This window comes from Asterias rubens, chromosome 16 (genome assembly GCF_902459465.1).
Source record: "Asterias rubens chromosome 16, eAstRub1.3, whole genome shotgun sequence".
Taxonomy (NCBI): Eukaryota; Metazoa; Echinodermata; class Asteroidea; order Forcipulatida; family Asteriidae; genus Asterias; species Asterias rubens.
This window is the reverse complement of record NC_047077.1, coordinates 11,040,143-11,065,074: the sequence shown is the minus strand read 5'-3', so window position 1 is coordinate 11,065,074 and position 24,932 is coordinate 11,040,143. Positions and strand designations below refer to the sequence as shown.

General features: G+C 39.0%; 1 protein-coding gene across 1 annotated transcript; it reads left to right on the top strand.

Annotated features, from left to right (window-relative positions):
* Positions 1-722: 722 nt before the first annotated feature.
* On the top strand, positions 723-24,522 carry LOC117301112 (atrophin-1-like). The gene is made up of 2 exons (XM_033784999.1): positions 723-1,829; positions 24,485-24,522. Exons 1-2 carry the CDS (start codon positions 803-805, stop codon positions 24,520-24,522), a joined length of 1,065 nt encoding a protein of 354 aa, XP_033640890.1. The 5' UTR covers positions 723-802.
* The last annotated feature ends 410 nt before the right edge of the window (positions 24,523-24,932 follow it).

Sequence of the window (24,932 nt, the reverse complement as noted above, 5' to 3'; positions counted from 1 at the left end):
GTAATCTTTGATGAAAAAGAAAACGAAATTAATTGATTATGAACATCGAGCAACAAAAACAACTTAAAGGCATACCGATACCTGTCCCCATGTGGGTTAGGGCTCAAGAGTCGGGTGTGAGAGGGGTCAATGGGTGATGTTATGGGTTATTCAGGGTGTCAATGGGTGATGTTATAGGTTACTTCAGTGTCAACTATCATGTAAGGTGTGTTTGAGGGTCGTGACAGCAGGCCTGATCAAGGGGGTCTTTCTTTTTTGATGAATGCTGCAGTCTGATTTTTGGTTTGATTTGAAATGGTTTATTGTAATAAAAAATGGCATTTGCACCCAAAGGCTGCAGTGCGGTCAATTTTACAAAGAATCTGCAGGGGGAGCGTTCCCAGGCAACTCTAACTCACTTTTTAAAAATTAAATCATAAAATCCCGACGACTTTTAATACTCTTATAAAAAGATAGTGATGTACTCAAACTTGCACGAGTGTGATTTAGCGACAACTTTGTATGAAAAGTGAGGTTTCACTGGTGTATGTTTCAGGCCTGTATATGCTTCGTTTTTGAAGGGGAAAGGGCACCTAGGCAGTTTCCCTTGGTAAAGGCCACCATGAGGCAATGACCAGTGGGTATGGAGGCAATTGCCTCTGCATGTTGCCTCTATGAAGTATCGTGCCTGTTATCTTATTCTAAAAGTTTATTGTTTTTCCTTTTTGGATTTGCAGGCACTCGGACGCTACACACTAGCTCCTCAGCACTGATCATTTAGCCAGACCATTTATTCTACGGGTGTGCATCGTTCCCCTTATGGATGTTCATGGAACAAACTGACCCCTCCTGGCCCCATCAAGGAGCACTTAGCACCAAGTCTCTCTTCGTAGAGCAGCCATACCTAGGAGTAGTGAAAACAGAGAGCGAGTGTTCCGGGGGTGAATCTCGATCGAGCGGGGACGAGGTTGACCGGAGTCCCGGATCTGTCTCTTCATCGCGAGGCGATCGTCACAGCTCCGTCAGTGGTGCCTCTTGCGCTACCCCATCACCCACGCCTCCCTCTCAACAACCAGGATCAGCAACCCCTCCCGAAATCCCCTCAAACCACAACCTCTTGACGAGTGCCTCCTCCAACGCTGACTTGTACCGAGGCGCCTCAGCTTGCCTTGCAGAGCCATCTGAGCTCCTTCACAGCGAAGACGTTGAGGTTTTCTTCAGTCACCTCGATCGCCAGCCCTCACCGAATAACCAACCTCAGCAGAACCTCCTGAGGAGCGAGAACCCTCCTCCAGCTATCCCCGAACCCCAGACTGTTATTAACCCTCATCATCACCACCACCAGGACTCACACTACAACACCTCCATGATGTATCAGTCCCAGATGACCAACCTCCCGAGTGTCTCAGCAGGAGGCATACAGCACTCCTACGACAACTCGGCTTTCTTGCACTCAGCCGGTAGTCCGGTCTACGTACCTACAACCCGCCCAGCTGTGCTCTCGATGCCTCACGCACACTCCCAGTACCTCCAGGCCACAGCCCCGGCTGGTTCCCCTCAGCAAGCCATCCAGGGAGGCAGCCACGCCGCAGCTGCCGTGTGGAGCCAACAAACAGACGGTGGGTATGCCGCCACGACCACCTCGCATCCACCCGTGGGTCAGCGGTTCGCCTTCCCACCCAGCCCGCCGATCACCTCGACGGGGAGCCCCCTGACGGCACGGCATGCTGCCACGGCCCATAATGGCCTTGGTGCGTACTATGTGAGCCCTGAGATCGCCTCCTGGTCGGCTCCTTTCGATAGCTCCGTGGCATTACACCCCAACATGATCGCAAGACGCCCCAGTCCAGGTAAGAAGAAAGTCTCAATTTACCCAAAGCTCAAATCAAAATTCCATACAAACACAAATAAACACAGACCAAGGAGACATTTATGATGTTACTAATAAAATAAATATTCTTCAAAAATCATCAAAACCGCCAACTTTTTCCCCAGCAATTCTTAACACTGTCTTTTAAACACCTGACATTAATTTTAACCGTGGAGGAAAACAAAAAATTAAACTTCATTCAATTTCGAATCAGCAGATTTCTCCTGTTGTCATGTACCCTCACTCATAAGCCCCTTTTATTTTAAACGAGTGCAGTTTAGCAAGGGACCCTTGCTAGTGTGAAAATACAACCATGTTTGTAGTGTCCAAGGACCCTTGTAAAATCTTGTCCAAATACACACTCTAAAAAACGTCCGTTGCATAATACCTGGCCCATTTCTGGGTCAATCTAACGCGGAATTGAAGTACAAAAATGACCCAGAATCCGGTTAAAACCGGACCCGGAACTTGGCTCAAGGTTCCTGGGATCCGGACCAATCACGGCCCGGGAGATTCGAAAGTTTTTACACGCTACATGCAGTTCTTGGTAATGTTATGCTTGGTTGTTTTAATGAGTCCATATCGAAAGGGTTCGACTATAAGACCCTGGCTTTTTCTACAAACTACTGAGGGTAACCAGTAACTCTTAAAGGTAGTGGATACTATTGGTAATTACTCGAAAACATTATTAGCATAAAACCTTACTTGGTAACAAGTAATGGAGAGAGGTTGATAGTATAAAACATTGTGAGAAATGGCTCCCTCCGAAGTGACATAGTTTTCGAGAAAGAAGGAATTTTCCACGAATTTGATTTCGAGACCTCAGAATTAGATTTTGAGGTCCCGAAATCAAGCATCTGAAAGCACACAACTTCGTGTGACAAGGGTGTTTTTTTCTTTCATTTTATCTCGCAGCTTTGAGGACCAATTGAGCTCAAATGTTCACAGACTTGTTGTTTAACGCATGTATTGAGAAACACCGAGCGAGAAGACTGGTCTCTGACAATTACCAATAGTGTCCAGTGTCTTTCTCTTTCTTGTTCGGCTCATCTTCTATCGAGCTAACATTTCGTCTTTGCTCAAAGTGCAATAAAAGTAATAACAACGAAGGTTGTGGATGTTAAAAATGTTTGATGACAACGTACCGTGTTTAACCTGCTCTTAAACTGTTGTTGTTGTGATTTTTTTTCAAAGAGAATGTTATTGATTTGGAACTTAAATACTATGTCAACGTAAGACGGCAATACATGGCCATTTCACACATTTTAAGTCCCGTTTCTTTTTACAAGGCGGTTTCTTTGGGTCGCCTCCCCAGGCCTCACCTCGTTAAGTAAGAAGTCAGCTTGAAGCAAGGACCTTTAAGAAAGACACACAATAGAATTAAATACATGTCTTGGTTACTGAACAGTTGGATTAAGGTCTTAGCGGTATGTCGTGAAGTCACGGTGCTTGTATAGTAGTAACCAACACTCAAAGGGTGGAGTGCCGCTAAGCTGGGCACTTCGCACTTAGCCGGCTTGGATTAGCTAAGCAAACTTGTATTGTCCACGAACGTCTGCTGGTCGTAGCCTAGAATAGAAGTTATACAAATTGTGATACCTCATGAAGACAACTGCAGTGAAGGTGAGATCTGGTCGAATTGTATAGAGCTGTTTAGCCCGAAAAAAAACCTAGCTAAGCAGAACAAAATTATGCTTATCAGAAGACGACTTTTACCAAGTAAAATACCATTTCACGTGGGGTATCTTTGACTGGTAACTTGCTTGTTTGCTTTTCTGATACTGTCGACAATGTTTAGGCAATATTTTCTCTGACCTGGAATTTACACGGTCTTGGCTTTGGTGCCCCTTCAAAGGTTCCCTATTGACTTACAAGATTATTCAATGAAAGTGCCCTCTGCAAAATTAAAATGGCCTTGCCCTTTTTTAAAGATGAAAATTTAGGCCTGTTTTCTGCTCTATAAAATTAGGCCCATGGTCCGTCTCGTTTCGTATGGTTTACATGACCAAGTGGTCAATCCCCCACATTCAATTTGACCATCTACTATGCAAGTATGCTGATCATGATGGTCAACATGACTTTCTTGTTAGTCTGCCCATTGTCCAGAGGACTTTACAGCCCTGCGGTGGCTATCCATTGTCCATAACCTTTGGTTTGAATATTTTGTTTTACCTTTACGATGATATCCAGACCACATGGCCTTTGGGGTCGGTGAACCAGCCTGGCTGGCTAGCGGTTCAATGGACTGCCTTTTCAAGGGCTTGTTTTGGAGAGAAACAAAAAACTTTGATTTGTTCCTAAAGAGCAATTGGAACTTGTCCAAGAAGTGCATTGTTTGTGACTTTTCACATGGCTATCAATATCACAGGGTTATTGCAGACACACCTGTGTCCTAATTGATTGGAAATAGAGAGAGACAGACAGGGAGAGGTCGACTGTGGTTCAAGATGGTTATTATGTAGTCAAGGAAAGTGTACGAGGGAGTGGTTAGGTTGTTACAGAATCCTTAACTTGCATATTGATGAAATTATTCGGGAAGGTTAGGGGTGCATTTAGAACTAAGTTATTATTATTTGCTAACAACAGTTTTCTAAACCAAAACATGAAAACAACAAATTGCATGTAATGTAAGATATAGTTCTCGGACTGTTTTAGTACCCGGACTGCACGTATAACTAAGTCCATGTACTGAATGTGCATGGTTCCCTCTTTTCTCATGGTTTGCCATTGCGTCAGGGCTTGCCCTTAACTCGTTTTTTTTTTTTTTAGTGAACAGCCAATTAGGACCAGCGAGTATAGTTTGTCATTTCACAATAGCCAACAGCCTGTTGGAAATATGAAATATCGCAGCTTTTCAACAAATAATTTTCAAACTATGTCCATCCGGACCACTTTGAGAGAGTTCTGACTGGTCCCCGGCTGTTTTAACTAGCATTCGGCCAGCAGCGGGCCGCTGCTAGTGCATTGCCTCCATGGTTAGTGTTGAAGGCAGTGGACACTATTGGTATTTTACTCAACATAATTATTGGCATAAAACCTTTCTTGGTGACGAGTAATGGGGAGAGGTTGATGGTATAAAACATTATGAGAAACGGCTCCCTCTGAAGTGCCATAGTTTTCGAGGAAGATGCAATTTTACACGAATTTGATGTGAGACCTCAGATTTAGAACTTGAGGTCTCGAAACCAACCATCTAAAAGGCACACGCAACTTCGTGTGACAATTGTTATTTTTCTTTCATTGTTATCTCGCAACTTCGATGACCGATTGAGCTCAAATTTTCACAGGTTTGGTATTTTATGCATATTATGTTGAGATACACCAACTGTGAAGGCTAGTCTTTGACACTTACCAATAGTGTCCACTGCCTTTAAGGGAAAATGTTATGTTGTTGGTCCCGTGCTAGTTTCATTTTGTACGGATTTCCCCGTTGATTATATAGCCTACTCTAATGAGCGAATGTTTGTAACGGGCTTACCCGAGTCGCTCGGGCTCGGATGTGTAAATTTCCATCCGTGTTTCGTCAAAGCCGAAACTATAACCAGTTTATTTTGGGGTTGAATTAGTCAGCTTGGTAATGGATAGGGTTAGAGTCTTTGTTGTTTAACCGATACTCACATCTCTGCACATTTTTGTGTGTATATTGGCGTTCTCGAGAGTTGGTTTATTTTTGGCGGATGGAATGCCCCTTTAATGTACTCGAACTTAACTTAGTAGGGAAATAACTGCTGTATTATTTGCTAAGAGTACTTGACGATTCATTCAGTTGCTTGTTTCAGGCTTTACACAATGAAGGCTTTGACATTACTTTAAACCACTTGGTGCTTGGTCACATGTTTATGGCTGAATATAAGTACTCTACTGCGATGGGCTTATTAAAGCCTTCGTTTTGTTTAAAACCCATTGTTTTGATATGTTAATTTTTAGATATAGGCATTCAGTAAAACTAACAAGGGAACATTTAATTTAAAAAAATGTGATCGCGTTTTTGAGATTTGGCCGAAAATCCGGAGCGAATTGTCCACGCACACAGGAAGACTTAAAATATGAATACACAATCCGATTTTGATTATTATGCCTATATTATATGCTGTTTGTTTGTTGCTGTTATTTACACCTGCCGTTATCCTTTTCTGGTATGTTTTGTTAATTGACTTCCAAATAGTATTTCATCCATGTGCTTTGATTGGATACCTATACATGATTTGCATCATTACAAACAATACTATGCCATACTTATAAGTGACACTTATTGGCGCACTCAGTTGGTTATTGACCGATAAATCACAATTTAAAGACCCAAACGATTAGGTTCTTCATATCATTGATATGACATGATATGAAATTTGGTCAAAGATCTAGACTGAATAATAGCAGTAACGTCTAGCCTATGTATACTTCCCTTTGATGATATATCTCATACAAAACAATAAAACTGTGATTGGTCGCGATTTGTGATTATGAGATGCGATAATGGGCAACCTCGATCGATATTACACGTGCAGGGGAACATACAATGAGTTGGATGTCTAAAACGAAACCACATGTTCTGCTGTTTACATTTGATCGCCAAATCGATTGATTAAAGACCAACAGTTAGCCATCCTTGTGTTTGAATATTGGATTTTCATATTTCATGTTTATTTCGTTTTTATTTAGTCCACAACAAAAACGAGTTTATAGCTGTTGCCATCCTATATGATAGAAATGCAAGAATGGTGAAGGAACTTGCGTTTCGACTTTTGGTTTAATAGCTTTTGTTTTCTTCTTTTCAATTGTTATACGATACTCACTTATGTCCATACTTCCATGAACATATCGACAAGTGCAAGCTGTAAAGACTCTGTATATAATAGGAGATGGTCGAAACGTGAACACAATTTTTCATTTTGTTTCAGTAAACATTAAATTTTGTATACATTGCTTGTGTTAAAATTTGTGCTTGGAGAACTGTCATTCTTTATTCTACTACCGCGGAGTAGATTTATCGGATGTTCGGGAGACTTCTCAGTTCTGAAAAGAACTGTCCTGCTTTATAACAACTACCTGGGCGGAGGGTATAGAACATTAGCTGGGACTATAGTTTCCTACAATTATTTTCTAATTAAAATTACTCATTACTGTGCAAGTTTTGCCCTTGACGACTTTGACATGTTATTCAGGACTACCATAAGTACATCTGTGGGGAAAATTCAGGTATAGTTGCAGAGGGTTGACTACAAAACTCATTAGACCCTTTTTTGATGATTATCCCACGGACTATATTTAAGCTTATAGGATCGTATAACTACAATACCGCGAAAAAATCGATGTGTTATGAAAAAAATGATTTATGATCTTCTAGACAAAAAACCTCGAATTCTGTTTCAGTTATGACTACAAAAATCCTGTAAAATAATGTTAATACTTTTTTTAGGTCTGTAATAAAAATGTCTGACACATTTCATGGTGGAAGAATGATGTCTAGAGTTTGTTGAGGGATTATTTTACAACACGTATAATAAAATGTTCCCAGTGCTAGAGTATCCATGTTTACATGCATACATAAAATGTCCACAAAAGGCACAATTTAGTTTCAGTTTAAAGGTGTTCAGTATAGGGAAACTATACAATGGACTTTGATTCAGAAGATGATTTTGTGAAGAGGGTTTTTGTGAAACCAATCGTCCTAAAGCTTTCCAATTTAAAGGCAGTGGACACTATTAGTTATTACTCAAAATAATTATTAGCATAAAACCTCACTTGGTATAACGAGTAATTGGGAGAGGTTGATAGTATAAAACATCGTGAAAAACGGCTCCCTCTGAAGTGACGTAGTTTTCGAGAAAGAAGTAATTTTCCACGATTTTGAGCACACAACTTCGTGTTTTTTCTTTCATAGTTATCTCGCAACTCCAACGCCCAATCAAGCTCAAATTTTCACAGGTTTGTTATTTTATGCATATGTTGAGATACAGCAAGTGGTGAGACTGGTCTTTGACAATTACCAATAGTGTCCACTGTCTTTAACTTTACACTGAAACCCAACATGTATTTGGTATTGTAATAAAACAAAAAGTATTGGAGAAAGATCGCGGGTCAGGTCATTAACTATGTTTTGATTAATGAACTTTTGGTTGGTAAGTGAAGTTTCCAACAGCTTATTCTATTTTCGTAGTTAAATTATTAGGAATAATAAAGGATTTTGATCAGTTTGTTTTATCAGATGATAAAATGGCATTTGAATTGAAGATCTCCCAAATCGGTAATGGCGTAAAACCAGGGGCAGGGGCAGCAGCCCTTACTCAGAATCATTGCCCCACAAGTGCCCCTCCTGCTAATAACAACCACACAACGAGGTACATATTAAGATAAATGAAATAAGTAACTGATGTCTTGAAACATCAAAAGGCACCAGACTCCAAAATAATTATAATCTCAACATGAGCGAGTAACGCTAATAACGATTTATACGTATAGGGATATCATGTAGTTATAAATGGTATATTAACTACACTTGAGTACGGTAGATTTTATCACTAAACAAGAAGATATAATGAGCTACTGAAGATACCATTAGAATAGCACTGATAATTGAGGTATATCAAGAATAGTATTGATAAATAATAATCACTTATATTGAGATATACCGCTATACTATACAAATTTGCACAACATAGCATACTGCAAAAAAGAGTACCTTTTAACCATTATTCCGAAGTATATATTGTACCCTCAATTTCATAAGATTTAACAGTTTAAATGTTTCTATCAATTTGAATATCTATTCTATTAGCAAAACTATACTGTTTTGCTTCAGTATAGGAACAACAAGTGTGCTAAAAGAATTTGACATTCCCGGATTTTTCCAAAACAAAAGAATCATCAACAATTAATTTGTAACTGTTTGCTTTTCAAAGATTTTCAGGTATCTGCAAACCTCGTGATAATTTTTCGTTGCACCTTTGAAAAAATAATTTTAAAAATTAAAGACTATTTATAAAGTTGGTAAAATCCTTCACGCAAAGTCCATTGTTTCGGGCGATTATACCCCCAAGTCCTCCCCTCTAATCACCATATTTAATCCATCTCCAGGATTAATGACTATAGACACACAGCATTACAGCTTAATCCCCCATTCCCATGGCCGAATTGCCTGATAAAAACCTCTTTTATCGGCCTCAAAGTTTGCTCAAGTCCAGGCTTAACATCCCTAAAACCTTTTTATTATCTCATCCCGAATCAAGAGTAAATACAGCGAGAAGGTAGCGGCATTTACCAGCGGCATTATACACCTAACTTTGTATTATGTGCAACCATCATCAGTCAGGGTGAACACAACAGCAACACCGCTTTAGAAATGTAGCCATTTTACTTGCTCTGTGTGTACTCTATTTACCAACGCCCCATATTTTTTTTGTGACAAACATTTTGAGTCAATATTTCCTGATGGGAGTAACAGTCATTTATAATCCTTAAAAACCTTGGTGGCAGGCGCGACCCCCTGTTTTTTCTAAATTAACCCCTGGGTGATTGTTTGCTGAGTTCAAATTCTGACCCCTGGATCCCGGGGTTCCATGCATGCAGGGCACCATAACGCCCCCTTTAGCACCACGATTCTTCGACGAGCTTTAAGGCACTGGATATTATTGGTATATTACTCAAAATTACATCAATGTTTCTCAAAAAATAATTGTTAGCAAAACTTACTTGGAAAAGAGCAATGGAGAGCTGTGTTGATAGTATACAACATTGTGAGAAACAGCTCAAAAGAAGTAGTTTCTCACTTCACGCAATTTCCCAATTAATTTCAACGGCCATTTGAGTTCAAATTTTCACAGTTTTTTTATTCGATGTCATCGCGACTGTATTGGGGGGGGGGGGGGGGGGGGCGGTCATTTGCCCCAAGCCGCCTTTGGGGTAGCGCCAAAGCTACATTTTTGTCTCTGTCTTTAATTATTTTGATTCTTTGTACGAGGATAATATCCACCTTGATTTGCAAAGTGACACTTTGGTACCCTTGCAAATGTCTTACAAAAAATGTTTATGTTTTTTTCCCCCAAAAGACAGAACATTTGAGTGAAGGGGCACCGTCCGCTAACCTTGCCTGCGGGTGCAACGAACCCTTAGCTATAGCTTCGTCTCTCTGTGCTGTCAAAGTATGTCAGTAACAATTATGAAACTGTGATGTAAGTTTAAAGTGATCGCAAGAATGTTTTCAAACATTTCCCAAACATTTCCCGCTGAAGTATTAAAAAACTCTCAACAGTGAACGATTTCCCTACAGTGTATGTTGCAGAGCAAAATTCTCAACAAAATGTTTCTTTTGCTAATAATCAAAAATCATCATTTGCTTCTCATTATTTGCATTCATTGTGCACAAAAACAAATTATTTTAAGTAATTACCAATAGTGTCCACTGCCTTTAATCCTTGCTAGCAAGCCTCGAGAAACATGGATAACAAGATAACAAGTGTGCTTGCTATGTCAACCTGAAACACCGGGGTTAACCCCTACTCCTTCGAGATGACGTTACGGGCACTGCCAATCCTACCGCAACATGCATCTCACTTGACTGACATTATATCAAAATATACTGTATATATCTTTATGATGGAAGAAAAAAACTAAGGTGCTTAACCTCGTTCAGTGATAAATTACTTTTTTCTCTCTCGAAAACTACGTAACTTCAGAGGGGGAGCCGTTTCTCACAATGTTTTAAACTGTCAACAGCTCTCCATTGCTCGTTTTAGGTTTTTATGGTAACAATTATTATGAGTAATATTAACAAAGACACCGGGGCTCACTCTGCTACATTATACAATTAAATGAATGCAACTTTTCATAGGATCAGCTAAATTTTTCTTTTTTTTATATTATATTCTCATGATTGCCATTTTGTGATTTTCCTTTTTTTTTTTTTAAGTTTCAGTTGTATGCCTGAATTTATATGACATGTTACAAGTTGAATTGTCAGACAATATTGTTTAGTCTTATCTCTTTCTGCGTTTGAAGTTCTCTCTCTATTGCGAAATCAGGTCACTCCGGCTTGGCTATTAGTAAAAGGTTAATATGTTTTCTAGAGCGTTCTCAGCAGAGTCGACGTGTTGTCATTAAAAATTAGAAATTAATTTCTCGAGGTGTTTGTTTAAGCGTTCAGTGTTGACCTATAAGTAGCGGAATCCATTGTGCAACACTGAAATAAATGACACACCGGTGGACTCTACAGTATACACTGCAATGTCCAACTCCTAAAAGGCCAACCTTTACTCAGGTCAAAGGTCACTGGGTTTTTGTGTTTCTGATCGTGCATAGGGGAAAAAGACAATCGTGTGCCAAAATTGTTTTCAGTCAAACTTGTTGATGTTTACTGAAGTTTTTGAGATCAGATCTGTTTATTGATGTTATAATTATTGACTGTGCAAATGCCGAAGTTCTTTTCCCGAAAGCAAATTGTTCGTGCGAGTACTGTAATTATTTACAAATAATTAAGACGTGTGTCCTTTTCTTTAAGTGAACTACGGCCAGACACTTGTATTAAATAAATAATAGTTTATGTCAGTTACCAGACACATCCGATTGGTGTCATTATCTCGGCCATTTTGTCATGTCAGAAAATTGTATAAACTCAAAGGCATTTTCGAAACCAAGGTCCCCAGCTTGCGGTGTGGTTTTTACCGTAAAGCTAAAGTACACTATTTCCCAAAAATACGATACGAATGACGTCACAAATTCGCAACAAATTATATTAATATTCACAGCAGCTGAACTGTTCAACTCCTGCGAAACTGTCGCTGCGAAAATAATGACGTCGAAATTTTAGCAGTTACAAGGAAATGGGCACGAGTTCAAAGACAACATGTCAAGCCATTGCTATTATTTTTACCAAGCAGGTGAATTTGCTTAGCTTTGTTTCGGACTATTAAAGGCAGTGAACACTATTGGTAATTGTCAAAGAATAGCCTTCACAGTTGGTGTATCTCAACATATGCATAAAATAACTAACCTGTGAAAATTTGAGCTCAATCGGTCATCACAATTGCGAGATAATAATGAAAGAAAAAAACACCCTTGTCACACGAAGTTGTGTGCTTTCAGATGCTTGATTTCGAGACCTCAAATTCTAAACTTGAGGTCTCGAAATAAAATTCGTTGAAAACCACTTCTTTCTCGAAAACTGTGGCACTTCAGAGGGAGCTGTTTCTCACAATGTTTTATACCAACAACCTCTCCCCATTACTTGTCACCAAGAAGAGTTTTATGCTAATAATTATTTGGAGTAATTACCAATAGTGTCCACTGCCTTTAAGCGCTTGTACCAGCTATTGAAGTACAAGTTTTGCTGACCAAAACAGGAAGTAAAATGTAAAACAAACTCTCAGGAGAATGTTTTCCCCCAAAACAACCCAACCACCAAAACAACTAATTGATCAATAATGTTCTTTACTGTAGCTGTGCATCACACCTGTGTTGATTTTACACATGAAGGAATCCACTGCCCATCGATCGTGTACTGTACTCTACAAGTACAAGTTCAAATTTTCATTTTTGAGTGATTGCGCCTACTAATAATTTGTTTTGTCTTCGAGACTATACTTTCCGGGTATGCGGTCCGTATTGTTTGTGGTTTGAGCACGGTGACTCTTTTGCCTCTGAGCTTGTCAAATGTTCTGAAGTGAATAATGGCGGATGTTGTAAACAACGTCTCTGACTTGACTGACAGATGTTGTTGGAGAATCTCATGATCGTTCCATTAGATGGTAATTTGTTTGGCAACACTTGACATTGAAGACGGGCCGTGGAAGGCGCTCTCGCCTATCCTTAAAGGCACTGGACACCTTTGGTAAACTGTCCAAGACCAGGGGCTAATTTCATAGCGCTGCTAAGCACACAAATTTCCTTAGCATGAAATTTCTTCTGAAAAAACAGGATTACCAACCAAATTTCCATTTGTTGCATATTGCTTGTTACTGGTATTTAGCTATTGCTTGCTTATCCTGAAAATCACGGGGACATTTTGATGGTAATCTTGTTTTTATCAAGGAAGAAATGTCATGCTTAGCAAATGTTTGTGCTTAGCAGTTCCATGAAATTGGGCCCAGTATTCTCACTTGATGTAGCCCAACATAGATGCATAAAATGACAAACCTGTGAAAATTTGGACCTAGTCACCGAAGTTGCGAGAGAATAATGAAAGACAAAATACCCTTGTTGCACAGATTTGTGTGCTTTCAGTTGCCTGAAGTCTTTGAATAATTTCAGTGAGAAATTACCATTTTCTCAAAGACTACGTTTGACCGTTTCTTCTGAAAACATTGCTTTTTGATTTGTTATTTTTTTTTCCAAAAAAATTGACGGCTAATGAAGGTGAAACCTTTACAGATAAATTAAATGACATACATCTTCATTCACAGTTAGTAGGGATTCATGTCATTGTCAACAATTTGATCTACAAAAGGTATCAAAACCCTTAAATTAACGGTGTGTGTATGTGGAAGAAGAACGAATCAAACCACATCCTCTATTTTTGTCAATAAACGTGCTTTAAAAAAACATAGCAAGGGCATTGAAGTGGCTGGCACATTGCCCTCAAATCTCTCAACATTGTTGCTGTTTTTGGACTTCTCCTTGTTAGTGTTGAAACAATTTCGAGTGTTATTTGTTTTAATCATCATAATCTACGAAATCTGTTGCAAGTTTACAAGTTGTGTAATTGTAAATCCACTGTGTTCGGTTGTGTGATGGTTTAATTAACCGGTTAAACAGAAACTGAAATTATAATTTTTTTAAATTTTATATACGACTGTAATTATTCTCTGTGTAGTGTTTCTGTATAATATTATTGACTCTGCTGTGGCCGTGAAAAAAAAATGCCGAATGTAAAAAAAACCCACGTTATTTGGCCTGACGTTTCTACCCAGTCTTTCTCGAAGGGTAAAAGATGGTAAAAGAAAGGTCTGCTACGGTCGAAAAGTCAGACCATTAAATATTTTTTTTGCACGTATACCACAAGTCCTTTTGGTCGGTAATCAGTTTGCAACAGCTAATTATATTTTCTCAAAAATGACGAAACAGGAAGTTTACAAATTTTGATTTTCGGTCATTTTATGATAGGTCCGTTAGCTGCTACATGGTCCTTAGAATGTGCCAATTATTATTCGATTTTGTTGGAATGAAGTGTCCATTGCGTATAATGGCATCCCATTTTAATCTGTTGTGATTAGCACAATTGGGTACAGTATGTTATCTAACCCTCTCGTTAAGATAAGCTTAATCAAATTTCCTTCTATCTTGGTGTTGTGCTCTAGTCACAAGTAATCAGGCTAGCAGTTCCAGGGTGTTAAACTGACACTACTGTCACTCCACCTACGGACAGGGGCTCACCGGCTGGGCTCTCTCTTGAGCAACTCTCTCTGACCAAATAAAAAAGTATAAAGTTACAATCCACCCATGAAAATTAGTACCTCCTGTTACGAAACGCAACCACGCGTTGAAAGTAAACATGCCGTGACATTCTTGTGGGTGGAAAGCTCTCTGAATGCCCGGGGGTTATCTTCGCTTGGAACCCGGCATTAGATCATTCTCTTTTTAGGGTTATATAAACAGTCCGGATATTCCTCGCTTAGGCCACTTGCAAAGTCTCTTTTCGCGATCTTTCTTCTCTCTCTCTGTTTCACTCGTAAACCATTAGTAATCAAGGACTAATTGCAAGATGATTTGGCACGCGTGGTTAGTGCTGAAAGTGGCGTAGTGTGTTTTAATTTACAGCCCTGGCTTGGGTTGGTTGTCTATCAGGGGGTAGTGGGAGAGCTGTGATTGATCCAGGCAACTGATGATATTTTCACCGTGGCGTGGCACCGTGGAACCGCCGGGCGACCGCAGGGAGGCGCCCGCCACGGAGACTGGGAACAAACGGAGGCCTTCAACATGGCCAGCCGGGAGAGACAGACACTTTATGGCAACTGTCACTTTGGATGGAGAGAGAGTTTGTCCGAACACAGACTGGGTGTTGTTTTTCACTTCAGATACATTGACATTGAAGAGAAGTTGTCTCCGAATTGAGTGAAACCATATTGCTGGTCATGTGGGCAGTACGTCATCACGCTGCGTAACTTAGCGAATCGAATTGAGGATTATCGGTAGAGAAACTCTGTACACAGTGAACCATGGATGAATGAAAACATGAACTAGTCTGTTGCTTTTATTACGACGTGGAGAAACCCGCATATTAGTCGCTTCAAATTTAGAGTATGAATTCGTGGATAGAGTGTACGAGCCGAAAAAAAACAACAAACAACAAATTTCTGAAAGCGTTCGTTAAAAATGGCAACACTCTCAAGCACCCACCCAACCAAAACGTTTTACATTTCTGTTTAATAGTAAAGTACTTCAGCTGAATTATTGAATGAACAGAAAAACAAGGAAATCAAGAAATCGATCGCTTTGGAAGAATCTTCCAAGAGGGCTTTGGTTGAAGAACTTACATATACTTGTATCACGAGGTTTGGTCTCCTGAGAGAAAGGACTGTTATATTGGAATTCAGTTTGGAACCATTAACAAAATAAAAACATGGGTGACGTGATTGGTGTTTGTAATGAGTTCTTTAATCACAAACGAGGAACTCACTACTCTGTTCAGTGTGAGGGTCCCCTGTATTCTAGAAAAAAAAAGTGAGCGTGCGCGGTCGCCATCTTGATGTTACCCGGATGTTGCAGGCAATGAGTGACGTTGTCAGTCAACCTTGTTCCCCGGTGCTGAGACTCCGTGATGGTCTTATGATGCGGGACCACACATGGACCAAGGTCTGAGGTTGGCCAGAGGCTTTCAAATACCGTTTTGCATTGTTTTCTGGGTTTGAAGTGATTGTAATTAATTTACAGTAAATAATGGAGAGAGTGAAAATCAATTTGTAAGTGCACGATTATTATTCATTTTGACTGCACGGAAACTCATAAAAAGGTCTATCATTTACGACCACTGTTGTTATAGGCCTACACCCTACACTTGTCGACCTCGTTTGGACATCTACTTTTCTTATTGTCCCCTTTGGTTTTGTATGTACAAAGGAGAAGCGAGGAACAGGCATGTAAGCTTCATTTTTGAAAGGGCAAGGGCACCAAGGCATGTTCTTCCGGGTAAAAGGTAACCCTATGAGGAATTAGTGTAAACGATTTCGATTGGAGCATTTCAAGGGCACCAGTGCTTGTAGTAGGCATTTTCATTAATTGAAGCATTTCCTCTGTGAAGTCTTTGGGGAGGATGTCCTCGCTTTGTCGGAACACCCGGATTCAGACACGATCACAGGATTGAGCGAACTCCTGCTCCAGTCCGGAACACGCCTTCTGTGGTCGCCAATTTCCTTTTGGGGTATTCTCTTAAAGGAACACGTTGCCTTGGATCGGTCGAGTTGGTCTTTGAAAAGCGTTTGTAACCGTTTGTTATAAAATGCATATGGTTGGAAAGATGTTTTAAAAGTAGAATACAATTGATCCACACAAGTTTGCCTCGAAATTGCGTGGTTTTGCTTTTACTTTGCGAACTAAAACGGTCGGCCATATATGGGAGTCAAAAATTTGACTCCCATAAATGGCGGACCGTGTTAGTCGACGAGGTAAAAGGAAAACCACGCAATTTCGAGTGTTACTTGTGTGGATCATTATATTCTACTTAAAAAATATCTTTCCAATCATATGCTTTTTATAACAAACGGTTACAAACGCTTTTTAAAGACCAACTCGACCGATCCAAGGCAACATGTTCCTTTAAGTGATACACCAAGTTTCCCCCCTTTTTTGTATTTTGGTATTCTGAAGTGATTCTTTCGCAATTTTCGGTTTGACTTTCTGCAAAGAATCTTTGTATTACATTTCGTTATGATTATTTGACCAGATTACTCATCAAGTTTAAATTAAACTCTCTTTGTTTATATGTTTTCATTTCTTGATGTTTATTTTCTTATTCCTCTCTTTGAAATTGAAAGATGAAGCCCACGCCTCAACCAAACATAATCCCATGTTCATTTATAAAAAATAAAAAAAAATAAAATACAAATCACAATTAAATATCCATATCGTCCTTTCACTTTCGCTTATGAACTCCAAATTAAGTGGCATTTCCCGTATTGATAGTTTTTGTTTCAATTTCTCCAAAAGTTAAGGAAAATCAAAGGAAAAGGGAAAAACTAAGCATGTTGCACTTTAAGCAAACTCGGTAATATTGTTTAATGCACTGGACACCTTTGGTAATTGTCAAACGTCAGTATTCTCACTTGGTATCGACCTATCCCAACATTTGCATAAAATAACATTTGGACTCATTAGGTCTTCGAAGTTACACGAGAAAAAGCAAAGAGAACAACACCCTTGTTGCAAAACGTTGTGTGATTTCAGATGCCTATTATATTAACATAAGGCTTCAGGCCTGAATTCTTTTAACATTTCAGCGAGAAAGTACTTTTTCTAAAAAACTATATGTTACTTCAGAGGGAGCCGTTTCTCACATTGTTTTATATTATATCACCAGCTCTCCATTTCTCGTTATCAAGTTAGTTTTCAGTGCTTTTTACAAACACACGGCACAACAATGTCCACAATATATTCTTGTTTATACCGTCACCAAGACATCATTTTTCTCACTTGCGGCGGGGGGGGGGGGGGGGGGGGGCACGGGATGGGTGGTTGACGTAGTACAACTCTCGAGGGGTAACACGTATCTACGAGAGGGCCTAACCTAGAGAGTCCCTTTTGGGGTTTTTATCTCAGACTTTTCGATAAGAGTCATGTAGTCGGTGAACTCGGAACAAAACATATCCATGTCCTTATGTTAAGGCAAACTTGCCCAGATAATGCACAGATAAAGTGTATGTAAATTTTTTTGATAAAACAGTTGAAATGTCACTATATTGATACACGGGCCCCGTTGTGGTGTATTTTGTGGTGCGAGTGCGATTGCTGCGATGGCCTCATTGACTGTATAGAGATAGTATTGTTAATTAAATCACTGTGATTTTTGTGTGGCTTGTTTGATGAATGTCGAATTTAATTACTTATTGCGATATAGCTAGATTAGGGGGAACAAGCGTGGACAGGGCGTGGTTTGTTCAAACGGAGTCGGTAATGCATCTGATGTAAGCTTACTTTTACAGTTCTTTTTCACATGTTGAAAACGGTACTTAGGCCATGGAGGAAGGAAACTTAGGCCGTACCTCAACATATAAATTAAGTGATGGTGGCATTGATTCGTTTAATATACATCGGCATTCGTTATTGTAAGAGAAAACACTCACTCGAACTTTCATGAAAAACGAGTCTGTTAAAACCATGTACACGTATAGGTCATACACAAATTTTGTTTTACAGTTTCCAGCAAAAATGTTTAACGATCAAATTTCGAAGGTTACGACGTGTCCGTTTGATTTTATTTTCTTCTCGGATTTGGAACAAGCTTGGAGAACAATGTTTCCCACATCAAAATAAGAAAACAAACCCATTTGTTTCAATTTGTCTGTATAGCTTTCATCTTTGTCTTTGCCTTCTCCTTCTATCCTCACTATATTCTCCAGTTTAGCCTGCCCCATTCATCTCTCTCTTCCCGGTGATTTTGTTCGTTGTGTTTCCAACTTCTTGCGGTCAAACCATGTATATTCCTTCCATTTTTTTTTCTCTGTGCGCTTTCTGCATCGTTTTCTCTTCTTGTGTTTCCACATACTTATGTTAAACTTTTCTTTCTGTTCATGTATGTTTTAGCGTTCGAGAAAGACCCTGCAAGGGTCGAGACGTCAGGCCAATATATAGTTTTGTTTGATTTTTCTTAAAGCGATTACAGTACGTTCAGACTGACACTACAGCCGATAGGTCATTAGCACGACAGTACATGTCCTAAAAAACTCAAAGATTCAGCATTTTCTCGATAAGTTATCTCCCAAAACGGAATAATCTCAGTTTAATAGAAGGAAATAACAAGGTTACATTTCCTAGATTAGTTTTGTTTCATAATACATGAAGATGCAACCATGCCTATAGGCTGATGAACTTTTAGTGTGATACTGCAAAAGTACAACACCCTTTGGTGTCGCGTTGGTAACGGCTTAAGGTTTCCAGTGCTTTAAACACACGTTATTCTATATAGAGGCTTGCACAATGGTCTCCATGTCGACCCCCCAAAGAAAAGAAAAAAGAAAAAGAGAAAAGAAATAAAGGACAAAACCTTATCTCGCAAACACACGCCACCAACACCGAAAACATCGTTCGGAGTTCAAGAAAGGTTTCAATGTATATATTGAAAAAAAAAAAAGTACTGAACACTTGAAAAGTACTGAACACTTCAAAATAAAGAAATCCGTTTCCCTTTAACCTCGAAGACAAAACCATAGACAACGTGGACTCTGGCACCATTTCAATAGAGGACGATGTTGTTTGAAGAGTATTATTAGGAAAGAAAGAAAACTTGTGTCGTGATAAATAAAACCGTTGAGAAGTGAACCGAAAGGAAACCAGAGTTTGACTGGATAATCATTAAATTTAAGCTGACTTGAAACATTCCAATTTTAGATGTCTTGGTTGAGGTCTCGAAATCAAGCATCTGAAAGCACACAACTTCGTGTGACAAGGGTGTTTTTTCTTTCATAGTTATCTCGCAACTCCGACGACCAATCGAGCTCAAATTTTCACAAGTTTGTTATTTTATGCATATGTTGAGATACACACAGTGAAAAGACTGGTCTTTAAAAATTATGAATAGTGTCCAGTGTCTCTAAAGCCATTGGACCCTTTCGGTTCAGAAAAAAAAAAAAAGTTCACAGATTTACAATTAACTTACAGGGTTTACAGAAGGCAATGGTGAAAGACTTCTCTTGAAATATTATTCCATGAAATGCTTTACTTTTTGAGAAAACAGCAAAACAATATAAATTCTCGTTAACGAGAATTACGGATTTATTTTAAACACATGTCATGACACGGCGAAACGCGCGGAAACAAGGGTGGGTTTTTCCGTTGTTTTCTCTCGACTCCGATGACCGATTGAGCCTAAATTTTCACAGGTTTGTTATTTGATATAGAAGTTGTGGTACACAAAGTGTGGGCCTTGGACAACACTGTTTACCGAAAGGGTCCAATGGCTCTAAGACTCAATATTTAAGTCACAATGTGTTTTTTCTTGCAGCCTCTCACCAAGAGTGTCATTTAGTGTCGTTTGGGGCAAATGGAACTTGAATTAAAAATGAAACATATGTACACAAATTAATTAATTTCATGCGGATTCTCCAGAAAAAAAGTACTTATGGGAAATTATGTTCCAACTCCCGACTGTTTTAAAACATCATTAAAAGAACCCCTAGTTTACCCAACAACAATGAAAACAAATCCGCACGCTTGAGGACCCTCTAATTACCGGTAATTTATAACAATTTACACGCCCTTGAAGTCGGCTATAATCACATTGTTCTCCAAACAGTTAACACCAATTGACAACGATGGCTATTCATTGGCCACTTGAGGGCCTTTCCTGTTTGAGGAGGAGCGAGGGCTCTCGGGAATTGTTGACTGTACCAATTGGACTCAACTGTGTTTATACAGTAATTTATTAAGATCTTGTTAATGAGGCGCTTTTCAACTGCGCTAACGAAGGAGCGCCGGTTGGCCACTTTTTTTTAAAAAGCACATGGAGCTGTTCCCATCCCTGGTGTGTGAGCTGCTGTACGCTTCCCATCCCAACCACGCTCAGCAGCCACACAAATCGTATAAAAAAAACACAGTGTACTTGAACCGTGTGCTTGAACCTACCGGTAGGTACTACTAAGGTAAACAAGACAAGAGCGGTTGTGAAATGATATATATATTTTTTTAAATCAGAAACTAACTTTTTAATTGCGACTAGCCTTCCACGCAATCATATTTGCAATTTCCATTCTTGAAAAATAAATAGATAAATCGTATTTAGTAAATGAGTTTAGAACAAGCTGAAGCACAGAAAAGATACAAAATTTCATTACCATTTTTTTTTAAAGACAAGTCAGCTTTTTCGGATAAAATTTGTAAAACAAATATTTTAACGGATTTTCCTTAAAATCTAGTTTTTTTTTGTTATAGTGGTTATTTTACAAGATAGTTATTGCCACATTTTGTTTTGTGTTCGGATGGAAAATTCCTAAATTTTATTGTTTTTATTTATCAGTGCAAACAATCTTTGTTCTTGGTTCTAAAGTCCTGCTTTTCTGAACGAAAATGTCACTTTTCAAGATAATCTTATCTTTTCCCTCCCCGTCGTTCGCGCTGGGAATTATCCACATGTCTTCGCCATCACGTCATTTACGTTGGGAAATAATTTCCACATTTTACGCTATTTTTTTATTTCTGCATGTTTGACCTCTAAAATGGCTGGGTTTTTATATAAGTCAAATCCTGACTGTGGACTTGGCCAGGTTTTATCAGATCTCGACCAGCTGTGGGGATTCATGCGTTGAAAGTAATTGTCTCGCAGTAGCAGAATTTATAGAACGGAAAATGACAGCAGTTTTATTTAAAGATAACACAATTTTTCGCTTAAAAGCAAACACAAACGATACCTTAATTTGTCAAATGATGTTATCAATATTGTTATTGTCTGTCTTTATAGTTATGGTTGAAATGTTTTTAAAGCCTAGACTCGCCCGTTCCATGATTCCTACCCGCGGTACACCGGTACATCCATGGAGGTGGTTACATCTTACTTTACCACAAAAGACCCTGTCCGAAGAAGCAGCGCGTGTTTCATGGTGACAATTTTGCAGATTATTTCACCATTGTCTATTGATTCACACAACGGTTTTCACAGTTTCACAGGTTAATTACGGAATGTATTTTTTTGTGATCACAGAAAAACATGAACACTGTCTGTGACTATTTTGTTAGCTCTACCAATCCTGATATTATCTCTAATAATTTCGCATCAAACTATCATATTAAACAAATACTCGGGCGAGTATGATTCTTTGTTAAAGGCCAAGCTAAGGGCACAAAGGCGTTTTCTCTTTGTTAAAGGGCACCCTTTAATTTTTTAAGGAAATTGTAAATTTCTTCTGGAGCATTTCGAGGGCACCAAGGCAATGACCACCAGTGGTCATGGAGGCAATCGCCTTCGTTGCCTCCGTGAAGTATCTGGCCTGAATACTGAACGCCTCGCCTGTGCAGCACCACTTCATTTGGCTGGCTGATCGTCGCAAACAAATACCCTGCTATCTTTACACGAATAAAACTAACCTAGCTTTATTGTAATGAAATGACTGAATAGGCTCTCCTCATCTTTGAGACATTTCGGTGCTCATGAAGTCTTCCATTTTGAGTATTTTGGTCATTGTCTTTGATCGGTTTATATTTTGTTCGGAAGCCCTATCAAATTTGCACTCCAAACTGGAGAGACAATGATGAAAGTGCTTTATGCAGCCGAACGAAATTCAACCCTTATTATGTCATTAACATGCAGTCAGCTCACCACTAAAATGCCACACCATGACGTATCACCACCTTATAGGGGATGTGTTGAGCGAATTAACAAAGCGGTAACAAAAGAACACATCGGTCATGAGGCGGTAATTGTGACGTATGGATCGAAAGAGCCACGGTTTGGAATTATGTCGAGTCACGCCTTGAAATGATTGTGATCTATGCGTCTAAAGACCTACATGTTAAGTGTACTGCGCTTGTCACAACATCTAACTTAGATAAGAATTGACTTCCAAATTTATGTAGCAAACTTTTTTTCTCAACGCATTTTATTTGTACATGTACTTTGTGAGCAAGAAACTGCATCGAGGCGACCTATATATAGGTCTTGTTATGTAGTTCGCTATGTACGAGATTAGCATCCGTTAGTAACTAAAGAATACGGAAAGAGTTAATTTGTATCTACAGACTTTAAGAATTTTGCCCCAGTTCTTTTGTGTGATATGATGGTAGCAATGCGTGTCCAGAAGTTCCGCAAAAAACTTGCTGAGCAGAAAAGTTACCGTCAAAAATTACATAAATTGTACATTGCTTCTGTATCGGGTGTCCCACTCAATTTTGCTCAGCATAGAAATATTTCAAGTAACTTCTGCTTCATGCCAAATCACACAATTGCAGCAATGAATGAAAGGTTGCAGACGGCTCTAATACTATATAGTCTCATTATACGGCTTATTTAAATCAAACCCCATGGATACTTTTTCACAATGAGCTCTCTCCAAACATCCATCCCTCCATTTAGTTTCTTCTTTTTTTCTCGTCCCTTTTCAATAATAGCCCGAGGTTCTGACCTCCCTACTTCGTTTACCTCATACCGGAAAGAGAGCATTCTTGACGGTACACCGAGACCTGCCAAGACGCTGCATCCGAGTTTTGTCTCCGGACATCTGTCATAACACTCCAGCACATTTTATAAACCCATTGCAACTTGTTTGTGTTACTGCTACTTTATTCCCGTGGTTGGTTCAGGTTTTTTGTGTGCGATGTTTGTTTCTTTGTCTTGGTGTTGGATGGAGTTGGATGTAAGTTTTAAAGAGCAAAGTAAGAAGCAGTCGTCTGGTGGCATTTCTTGAGATGGGTGGATCTTGTTTGTTTTTTACACGTCATTCAAATTAACACAGATGTCTGGTATTTGGTGCGCTGCACCGTTTTTCTCTTCTTGCGTTCATAGGCTGTCAATCTAGGCCTATGTTGTTTCAAGTTGTCTATATAGATTCTCTTAAAACTATTTCACAGATGTGATTTTCTTTTAAGGGAAGCTTGTTTGTGTTGTTGTTTGAAAATGGATGTTGGTTGTACGCCTTTCAATGGAACAGTGAACTTAGCTTCTTAAAAAGGATTGACCAACGATTTGAACCAAACCTGACGGTTTTATCCTGCTCATAATGCTTAAAGGCAGTGGACACTATTGGTAATTGTCAACGACTAGCCTTCACAGTTGGTGTATCTCAACATATGCATAAAATAACAAACCTGTGAAAATTTGAGCTCAATCGGTCATCGAACTTGCGAGATAATAATGAAAGAAAAAACACCCTTGTCACACGAAGTTGTGTGCGTTATGGTTGATTTCGAGACCTCAAGTTCTAAATCTGAGGTCTCGAAATCAAATTCGTGGAAAATAACTTCTTTCTCGAAAACTATGGCACTTCAGAGGGAGCCGTTTCTCACAATGTTTTATACCGTCATCCTCTCCCCATTACTTGTTACAAAGTAAGGTTGTATGCTAATAATTATTTTGAGTAATTACCAATAGTGTCCACTGCCTTTAGTTGTATAGAACACCCTTCCAATGTGATGTCAATGTCCTCTCTTTATCATAGGTTACCCTGATCATAATTACAAAGGGAGCGTTGCCTTGTTTTTAACCCTTTATGCTATAAAAAGCGTGTGCAATTCAGAACTCACAATAATTTACATTTATAGCTAAAACATTTAAAGAGGTAATATATAAATGATTTTTTAGCAAAAAGGCAAACAATTGAATAAGTTATGAAACGAATGTGTTTGTAAAGAGTCTCTAAGAGTACACTACATAATACTATGACCCACACAAAAATGCCTTGAATTATCAACGTGTCCTAAAACGCATTTCCGATTTCCAAGTCCTTGTGTTAAATAGTAATAGAGCTAATAATGTTCTAATATTTTGTTTTATTTCCCCCTCTTCTACAGACAATGATATGTGGACCCAAGACTTTGGAAGTAAGTAACTGTACACATTTTTTTTGTTTTGTTTTGTTTTCGGCACCCCCGAACAAAGATATTGACAAAATAGGGACACCGCCAATATAGGGCTAGATAGCTCAGTTGGTAGAGCGCCGGCACGTTAATTCGGAGGGCGTTGGTTCGAATCCCACTCTAGTCAATTCTTTGTTCAACCCCAAAAATGTTTGTTTTCTGTTACATTTTAAGAAAAGGGGAAGATTTGGGGTTTAGAGAGCTGCTCAATGGAATCGTAACTTTACAGCGGCACTTGTGCGTCTCGGAAGTGTTAAGCCCCAAATGTTGCAGCCAGAATGTCCAAGCCACAACCACAACAACAACATTTTTCATCTTAAATTTAAGAAGGGTTAATTTGTTAAATTTAAGATGAAAATGTTGTTGTTAAGATTGATGATTT

Bases quoted from the DNA above. Each gene is read 5' to 3' on its own strand.
- LOC117301112 (XM_033784999.1), top strand. From the start codon at position 803: ATGTTCATGGAACAAACTGACCCCTCCTGGCCCCATCAAGGAGCACTT. The intron at 1,830-24,484 runs GTAAGAAGAAAG...CCTCTTCTACAG, and splicing joins CGCAAGACGCCCCAGTCCAG to ACAATGATATGTGGACCCAA.